Below are 9514 nucleotides of genomic sequence, written 5' to 3'. Positions count from 1 at the left end.
GCCCACGCAGGAAGGCCTGCAGAGCTCGCCTCCATTTCACAGATGAAGGAAGAAGGGGCCACGGCTCAGGTCTCGGGACAGCAAGTAACGCGGCCGGGGCTGGCCTCTTAACGCCAGTGCCCAGACCTGGGCCCCGCACACCCTCAGTGGCCACAGGAGATGCTCACGCGCAGGCAGCCTCCATCCCTTGAGCTCAGCCACAAGGTCAAGGTGAGGGCGCCCTCCGTCCAGTGAGGCCCCGTCTTCTCATCGTCCCCCATCTGTCCCTCGGCTCTCTCTGGGGACAGACCCCACCACGGCCCCAGTTTTCAGGACGCCCTTCCTCCCTGACCAAAGTAATTCCCCATTCCCACCTCCTTCCATCCTGGAAGTCACAGTTGGGCGACCTCTGGACACAGACGTCCTCCCAAACAAGTGTCCACGGAAAATCTGCTTTAATGAGCATCACCGGGGCCCAAGAGGAAAATAAGTTCGGAGAGAATGGGGATGGGGTCAGGGTCCTGTGCCTTTGGCCTAACGAGCTTTGCGGTCAGGAGTTCAGCGGCTCACCTACAGGGGACAGGTGACCGCCTGAAGGTCTCCTGGCCTGTTTCCTCATCAGGAAAACCGGGAGAACTGGAAGTCCCCCTTGACAGAGTCATTGCTGCGTTAGAAGGGCTGCTTGTAGCGGGCTGGCCTGGAGCCCCTGACCGTCGGTAAGGACCACCAGGAGGAGGGTCCGGCGTGGACAGGCGGCAGGCAAGGGGCCAGCGGGGCCCGCCGGCTGCGGCTGTCACGTGACCACGACCACACCCACTCACACCCACGCTCTCCCCTCATTGGTGGATCAGCAGGATGGACAGCCGCGAGCACCAATGGAAGGCCGGGCATCAGTTCGTACTGCTTGGCCGACACCATCCGGCCCCGGCCCCTGTAAATAGGCCGCGTCCTCCCCCGGGGCCCGGACGGCTCAACGCATAGCAGGCCGCCCGCCGGGCCCTTGACCTGAGGGCTAGCTCTGGGGTCCCAGGTCCTGGCCGCTCGCATGTGGCCCTCGGCCCAGCCTCCGCTGGCACTTGGAGTCACAGGAGAGGTGACAACCGCTGATCTGTGTCCCCGCCCGCGACTTTGAAAGCACTTTCCATACAGAGTCTCGCCTGGGAAGTGGCGGGAAGAAACTGAGGCCTGAGGTTCTGAGAACCGGGCCAGGCAACGGTCCCACGCCCCAGCTGGCCCAGAAACACATCTGGCTCCCCCGCGGAGGGCTTCTTCTGCCACCTGACGCCTGAATTGTCAATGCCTTTGGCTGCAGTGTTCCACCCACAAAAGAGATGGAGTCCGAGAGGAAGAAGCCTGGGGCCTGGCCGTCCCACGCCCTGACCTGCCCCTCCGGTGCTGGGTGTAGAGGGCGGTGGTCAGCAAAGCGGGCCCCACGAGAGCAGAGCTTGAACACGTCGGGCGAGGGGGTTCAGGAAGGCTTCCTGTTTCTGGCTGAGGGCCCCGAAGAAACAGCGCTCTGCTGTCTGTGACCCAAGGCAGCACCACTCAGGGCTTGTGGTCCAGGGACAGAGCTCAAGGGGAGGAGGCCGGAGGCCCGGGTACCGGCCAGCCTCAGCACATGTGAGTGGCGAGTCTGCCAGCGGTGTCTGGGTGTCAGCGGTAGAGCTGGGTACCCTTTCTATGTGGTACCAGGTGGCACCGTCCCGCTTGGAAAACGTCGCAACACGGGATCTGCCCACAGCCAGACTGACACAGGCTATCATGAGAGACTGGAAATGCACTGCTGTAATACCCATCAGGTGGAAAACAGAGTGCTTAAACGAATGAATAATAACAGATGGAAGGTCCCAACTTTACACCAGTGAAGGCTGGCACCCTCCCAGCTTCTTCCTGCTCCTACCCCCCCCCTACTTCCAGAGGAGGGGAGGGAGCTACCCAAATGGAGTCCAGCCACCGGGCCAGAACTAGGACACGTGACCAGTCCTCGTTCATGGGGAGGGAAGGCACCGGGGACCCAGAAGAGCCGTTGACAAAGGAGTGTCTCCCCTCTCCTGGCCCTGCCAGCCACCAGCGGACAGGACCCAGCACAGGAGCAAACCGAGGGAGGCAAGAGGGACTGGGCAGGGGGAGGGCAGCCCTCAGACGGTGCTGAAACCAGGCCCTGCTCCTGGAGTGGGGGCCCAGCTGCCTGAGGGCCCGTGACCTCACTCCCGCGGGTCTGCGTCTTCTGGGGTCCACGCCGTAGCTGGTGGAGCTGAGGCCAGCCGTGCGCCTCTCTGGCTCCTCCATCCCGCCCCTGCACAGCCGCTGGAAGGCAGCCGGAACTTCGGGGACGTGAGGCTGTAGATGACGGGGCTGATGGCGCTGTTGGTGTAGACACAGGTGCGGCACAAGAGGAGCCCCCAGGGGTCCAAGAAAGGCCGGGCCACAAAGGAGTAGAGGAGCACCAGTGTGCGGTAGGGCATCCACAGGACGGCAAAGAGTGGCACGACTCCACCAGCATCGGGGTGACCTGCAGGGCGGGAGGGCAGGGGTGGGAAGGCCCTGGCACCCGGCACACCAAGTGACCGAGGGACATGGCTCCTGCCTCAGGGCATGTTTGCTAAGTGATGAGAACGTTACTACAATAATCACTCAAACTACCACTGCGTATGGCTCTGTGCTAAACGTTTCCTGTGCAGGAGCCCGGGGCCGGCATTCAGAGCTGCGCTGGTTGATACGCTCATGAAATAGCCCCACTTCAGGTGGTAAATACTCACTGCCCTGAGCCCCCTGGCGCACCCTATCCCCCAGACCTCTCAGATGCCCAGCAAGTGAAGACCGGATGCCTGGAGCGGGGCCTCGGGCCCGGGGTGACACAGGAAGGCCCCAGGTGGACGCTGTGGCTGCGTCCCCTGCACCGGGCCCTCCAGTGGTTCTGTTTTCATCTCCACACGAAGGACGAGGAAGCAGGGAGTTCCCTGGTGGTCCAGTGGTTAGGACTCAGCACTTTCACTGCCAGACCCAGGTTCAATCCCTGGTCTGGGAACTAAGATCCCGCAAGCCACGCAGACAAAAAAAAAAAAAAGGAGGAGAGGAAGCAGAGGCTCAGAGTGAAGGATGACACAGCACACGCACCATGAACCAGCTTCTCCTGCAGCCCGCCTGTGCTCACCACTGTCCTGAGTGGCCCAGCCAGCCACGGTCATATCCCCATTCTACACCCCAATCTGTTCTTTCAGCCCAGGAGTGACTCGCCAGGCCCAGAAGACAATCCTGTCAGGAGGGGGGCTGAGGACAGGGACACTCTGGGCTCTTCCACCTCACTTCCAGCTGCCAGCCCAGGGTCCCGGCTTCTCTGTGAGGGAGGAGGGTCAATGGGAGTGGAAGGGGCACCTGTCCTGGCCACCTCCGAGGGCAGCCTCCACTGACCCACACAAGGAGCTTCCTATGGGCCCCAGAACTGAGGGGAGGTCTCAGGGGGGCCTGTCATCTGCTCTAGGCTTGGGCCCTCCCTGCTGCCACCTTCAGGATGCAGGGGCAGTGGGTGGGAGCATGGGTGCTGGAGCCGGCAGGCGTAAGCTGTGTGACCTTGGGCAGCCCACTTAACCTCTCTGAGCCTCCCTCTTCCACTTGTGGCATCAGGAGAATAGCAGTGTCCTTCACGGGTCTGTGGAGGGGTAGTGGGGAGAGGGGTCCCCATGAAGTCATCACTCTTCTGCCCCAGGAAGTTCGACATCTCTCTGTGCATAGCTTTGTGCTGGGGCCAAGCTACACCCCGAGAGCCAGCAGGCCTTGGCCGCTCTGTGCTTCTGGCCCTCCCTCTGTCTCTCCATCTCTCTCTCTGCCTCTGTCTCTCTTTCTCTCTCCGTCTCTCTCTCTCTGTCTCTCTCCCTCTGTCTCTCCATCTCGCCCTCTCTCTGTCTCTGTTTCTGTCTCTGTCTCTGTGTCTCCCTCTCTGTCTCTCCCCCTCCACTCACATCTCTGCTGCTCATCCACAGGGGCCCTCTCTGCTCAGCCTTCCCCCTGCCTCAGCCTCTCCGAGTGCCCGTGTGCTTACATGTAGGACCTGTGCACACCTGTCTGGGGCTCCAAACGTATGGGGATCCCCCTGAAACTGGAGAGGGTGCAGCCCCTCTGCTCAGAACCCCGGCTCCCTCCACTCAGAGCCAAGTGCTTCTGGGGCCCCCCATCCTTGCTGACCCTCGGTGCACCAGGCCCTCCCCCTGCCCCCCTCCCCCGCCACCTGGCCCACTTCCCGGGTGTCTGCTTGGTCACCTCATATCTTTATTCAGTCATCACCTCAGCAAGGTCTTCCCGAACTTTCCCCTAAACTCCCATTCCCCCGGGCTCCATTTCTTCCGCTGACAGGGTCCATGTTTACTTGTCCTGCCGTGAGCCCCGGGGGCGGGGTGTGTATCTTGTTCTGTTCTCCCCTGTGTCCCCGCACCTAGAAACTGGCCTGGCACACAGTCAGTGCCCAGGGGACACCTGCCGAGTGAGTGGGTGGACGAACGAGGAGCCAGCACCCCCTCTCTGTCCATTCACGCCTCTGCCGCATCTCCCTGCCTCTCTGCAAACCGACCCCGCCCACCCCTGCTCCCCACTGGCCACCCCTGCCCACCTGCTTCCTGGAAGAAGGGGAGCCTCTGGCCCCGGAGCAGCTGCCCGCTGCACCCTGCCTGGCCCACGGAGCTGCCTCCCCTGGGTTCCGGGCTCTGGCCGGTCCTCATCACCCCCGTGCTGGCCCCCGAGCTGGTCCCCGAGCTGTGGCAGGTGGGCCGGGGAGCTCTGGAACAAGACCCTCCCTATGAGACTGCAGAGGACGGTGGCCTCCAGCAGGGCGTAACAAAGAAGACGGTGAAGTCCAGCAGGCAGATGGGCAGGAACAGGCTGTGGCTCCCGGTGCCCGTCAGCGTCCAAGGCCACCAGGAAGAACCAGAGCAGGCAGTAGACGGACGTGGTCCCCCAGACGCCGGCCACGATGCACACGGCCTGTGGCCGCTTTGGGTGTCAGATGGCGAGGCACCTGTAGGCCACAGGGCAGTCACCTGACCCACCTGCCGACCCCTGGGATGGGGCCATGGAGGGTGGTCCGCTCAGCTAATCAGATTCCCCGATGGGGAACCAAATGTGGGCGCAACGGTGGAACTGCCCCTTTCATAGGGGACCTGGGACGCCGTGATGAGGCAGCTTCGGGGACTGTCAGAGCAAAGGTGCCAGTCTTGAGGGGAGGGCAGGGCCGAGTCAGAAGGTGCAGCCCCTCGAGGTCCGGCCAGGCCCACAAGGTTCAGAGTGCCCTTGCGAAGACCTTGACCTTTGTGCAAATCCCAGGGTGGGTTTTCTACTGTCCACCGCCAAAGGTCACAGGCTGAGGGGTCAAGGACATTGCTACCCTAGATGGGCACAGCAGGGGAGAACCGGGACCGGGCCAGTGTATGGATGTCAGAAGGCCTCGCTTATGTGCCCGTTCTGTGTAGCCCTGGACGAGACATCCTAACCCTCTGGGCCAATGTGCTGAAGGCCACGCAGCTGGGAAGAGGCAGAGCTGGGCTTGAACCCGGTCAGTGGGTTTCAGCGTCCACATGCTTAGAGGCTAGATGGCCTCTCAGGTGTTAATTTCATAGCTGGAAGAGGCCCAAGAGGCTGTCCAGTCCCAGTGCCCACGTTCCCGGTGGGGACACCAAGCCCAGAGAAGTGCAGGGTTGCCTTGGCATCCCGCAGCAAGTCAGTGGAAGAGGTGAGATGAGAAGCCCGCTTCCCGGCACCTGCCCCCGCCCTTGCCGGTTTCCTGCAGGGTCCCACACAGCGTCCCCTCCATAAATGGGGAGCAGACTCAGTTTACCAAGGCTCGTGGCCAGGAAGTCCTGGCCTGCAGGAGGGGTTGGGGTGTACCTCCCTCTCCGCGGCGAACGCGGGACGGAGGAGTTGGAGGCACGGATGCCCAGGTACCGCAAGCAGGTGATGCCCAGGCAGCCGGCGTGGCCGCAGACCCACTGCCCAGCCAAGCTTTGGGAGACGGTGGGCAGCCCGGCAGCCACCAGCACAGTAAGGTCTGCCCGGGCCAGGCTGACCAGGGAGCAGTTGGTGGGCGTGTGCACGTCCCGTGTGGTCAGCACCACCACGGCATTGCCCACAATGCCCACGGCGCACACAAGGAACACCAGGAAGACCGAGACCATCGTGTACTCGGGGCTGGGGACGGCATCATGGGAACCAGGGCCACGGCGCTGGGGCTGCCCGGCCCGCTCCCGTCTTCCATGACGGCTGTGCAGGCGCTGGAGGGGGAGGGGACTCCGGGAGGCGTCCACACCAGCGGCCGGGCCTCACGCTGCTGGATGAACCCCTACCTCTCCAGAGAGCCTGGCCCCACGGACACGCAGGGACCTGGCGCCCGTGACGTGACTGCTTGGCCAGGCGAGGGACAGAACAGGGATGCTCCTTCTGGCCTGTGCCATAAATACAGTCAGTGAGCCGCTTGCTCTGCCAGCCTCAGTCCCCTGGAACGTAAATGCAGACGACCGTCATACCTAAGATGCGAGACGGAGCGGAGGTTACCTGGGAGGACGCGCCTCCGGAGCGCTCAGCGGCCAGCTGCCCCCTGTCACTAGGAAGCCACACAGCACGTCCAAGCCCCAGCCAGCTCGTCTGTGAACCTGGGGGAATCAAGACACCTGCTTCTCAGGGACACGGTGAGAGTCCCACAAAACGGCAGGCACGGAAATTTTGGGGCCCGGAGCCTGGCACCTGTTGCATGTCCGTTACTAATGTTAAAATTGAGGCTTTAATCACTCTGGGCCTCAGTCTCCCCATCCTTCAGGGGGTCCTAGCTCAATCCCGGGTGGGCTGTGAGGAGTGGATGAGACGGGAACACCCATGGCATCCGCAGGGCCCCAGCCGCGGCTACGCGGGCTCTGCTCCCTCTTGCTCTGGAAACGCCAGAGTCAGCCAGCCCCCCTCCACCCAGCGGGGTTCATAGGCGCCCCTCTCTCCCTTCTCAGCTCCTGGAGTGATGGCAAAAAGGGTTTGTATCGTGAGCGGATTGAGGGGTGAAGTCACAGCTGGGACTCAGGCAAACGCGTGAAGGCCCAGGGCACACGCAACACTGATGCCACACGATACACAGCACACGTACACACGCACACCACGCACCACGCACCTCCAGCCTTTAACCCCGTAGGTGTCACCAGCCAGCAGTGCCGCGTGCCAGCTCCCTCAGAGCGCAGCCTCGCCCCTGGCAGCCCCGCCTCCCCGCTGGACAGGCGACCCAGGACCAGAGCGGAGCCGGAGCTCTGCTGAGCTGACGGATCCAAGGCTGACCCCACCAGAGCTTCACAGGGCGGCCCCCGCTGTGGCCACAGGGCAGGGCCCAGGGTGCAGAGTTAGGGCGGGGCCGGGAGAGAGCTGGTGGCCCCAGGATGCCGGCCACACGCCCGCGCACACATACAATACGCACAGCACACCTGCACCGCACACGCGTGCAACAGTCACATGGTGTTCACACACGCGCATACGAATGCTGCTCACACAGACAGCCCAACTGCCCCTGTGCACAGCAACACACAGAAATGCAGACACACACAACACACGCGAACCAAACCCCCTGCACAGCATACCCGCCACACACAACGACACACACACACACATGCACCCACTTCTGCATGCACACACTTACCCACGCACACCTGTACCCACAACACAGGGGCCAAAAGCACACACAAGTACACAAATGCACATCACAACCCAGGCATCTGTGCTGTAGCAGAAGACACACACCGTCCACGCTCACACACCAGGTGCACAAGCACCAGAACACACGCCACACACCTGTGCCCACAGGCGTCTGCAGACACTCCCACACACGGATCCACGCGGCCTGAGGCCCCTCGCTCTCCCGGAAAAGAGCCTCTCTGCCGTTTAGCTGGAGGAGACGATGGCCCCAGGGTCACAGCAGCCGCCGCGACCCCAAAGCCGGCGGCCCGGGGTCAGGACAGACCCAGAGCTCTCCCAGCAGCCCCCCACCCCCGTGTGCAAGGGCCCCTGCGGCCCGGCGCTCATCCGGCGGTCCCTGCCGCCTCGGTGTCTCGGGGCCCCCCTCCTGCTCACCTCCATCCCCCTCCTGCCTGCACGAGCCTGTCTGAACAAAGCCTTCCACCAGGCGGGCAGCCGGGACCACCGTCTCCCAGCTGAGAACTTACTCAGCGAAGAGCCTCAGCACCTTGCTCCTGCCAGAGGGGGACAGAGGCAGAAGAGAGCTGATCCCACAGCAAGGTTTCTGGTTCTGCAGCCTGCAGTGCCGCCCACAGACGTGCTGCGTGCTCACACGCATGCGCCCCCGCCAACCTCTCCCCGCCCCCCCGCCTGCCGCCCTGGCGGGGCTGGAGGCAACCGAGGCAGCTTCCCGCGCAGGGACACCTGTGAAAAGAAAGCCCAACCCCCTGCCTTCCCCAGGCCACAGGTTCGCCAGGCTGGGAAGGACCCCGCTAGCCCGCTGAGCCCCTAGAGCCTGACAGGAAGAGGCGGAGACCCGGGGAGGAGGTGGGGAGGGCGTGGGCTGGTCCCCTTACCTGAGAGGCTGGGATTACCGGGGCGGGGGGCGGGGGGCCCCGATGTCTGGAATCTGAAGGTGAGTCTGGTGTGGGGACCGCCCCCCGAGGGCCTTCCACTGTGATCTGGAGAGGCGGAGGGGACCCTGAGCGGAGCGCCGTGCTGGCTGGGAGGCTGAGGCCCGGGCAGGGGTGCAGGAGCGGGACTGGGGCCCTGGCTTGGGGGCTCCAGGGAGCAGGGGTGCCCCGCCCTTCCTGCCGGGCTGGGGCTGCCGCTGTGCACCCCACGGCTGGCACACCTTCTTTTAGCCTGAAGGGGCCCCTCCGCTGGCTCAGAAAGCAGGAATCGCAGCTGGCACCCCCAAATGGCCAGCGGCCTGGCTCTTCCAAGGCATTTAAAGTGCAGATTCCGGTGCCAGGCCCGGATGCCTCAGGCTGGAGGGACCTGGGTAGCGTGCGGTCCCTGGCCCCCAAATGGAGCGTCCAGGCGAAGTGCCCTTGAATACGTCTCCCAGAAAGACCAGCGACACCTAGTGTCTGTTCTTGTTTCTTCACGTCTTGATTTTGGAGGACAGCATACTCAGAGAAAGGCGCACGAAACACGGAACCACGGTTGAATGAGCAAAGCGAGCACAAGGCTGCCACCGCCCGCCCCCACCCTGGGGGCGTCCCCATCACTGTCTTGTGTCGTGCCCGCCTCGGAGCTTTCTATAACCAGAGCCACTGCAACTGTGTCCTGCTTATTCCGCTGACACCGGCGGGTGGGGACTCACCTGGCTGTGTTAACCAGCTCATCCATTTCCCCTGCTGTGTGATTCTCTGCCGTGGGGCTGGGCTGCAGCATGTCCACTCAGGATGGACTCCCAGTGGACTTCTGGGTTGTTTCCAGTTTGGGGGAATCAGACGCCACTGTGGTGAACACTCCTGTACGTGAATCCTCGCTGAGTGCATTTTCATCTGCTTGGTCCCTAAGATGTGATTCCCAGGACCTGGCTGGACACAGAGATGAG

General features: G+C 63.1%; 1 protein-coding gene across 1 annotated transcript; it reads right to left on the bottom strand.

Moving 5' to 3' along the window:
- Nucleotides 1-417: 417 nt before the first annotated feature.
- LOC113627360 (uncharacterized) lies at nucleotides 418-9303 on the bottom strand. Its single transcript, XM_027119898.1, has 4 exons — nucleotides 9278-9303; nucleotides 8804-9012; nucleotides 8526-8630; nucleotides 418-2491 (listed from the first exon to the last, which is right to left on the bottom strand). Exons 1-4 carry the CDS (start codon nucleotides 9301-9303, stop codon nucleotides 2184-2186), a joined length of 648 nt encoding a protein of 215 aa, XP_026975699.1. The 3' UTR covers nucleotides 418-2183.
- Between the last annotated feature and the right edge of the window lie 211 nt (nucleotides 9304-9514).

The sequence above is a fragment of the Aethalodelphis obliquidens genome, unplaced genomic scaffold (assembly GCF_003676395.1).
Source record: "Aethalodelphis obliquidens isolate GAN/ISIS:26980383/991018 unplaced genomic scaffold, ASM367639v1 scaffold20, whole genome shotgun sequence".
NCBI classification, from domain to species: domain Eukaryota; kingdom Metazoa; phylum Chordata; class Mammalia; order Artiodactyla; family Delphinidae; genus Aethalodelphis; species Aethalodelphis obliquidens.
The sequence above is the reverse complement of the archived record's forward strand: the minus strand, read 5'-3'. Positions and strand labels throughout refer to the sequence as shown.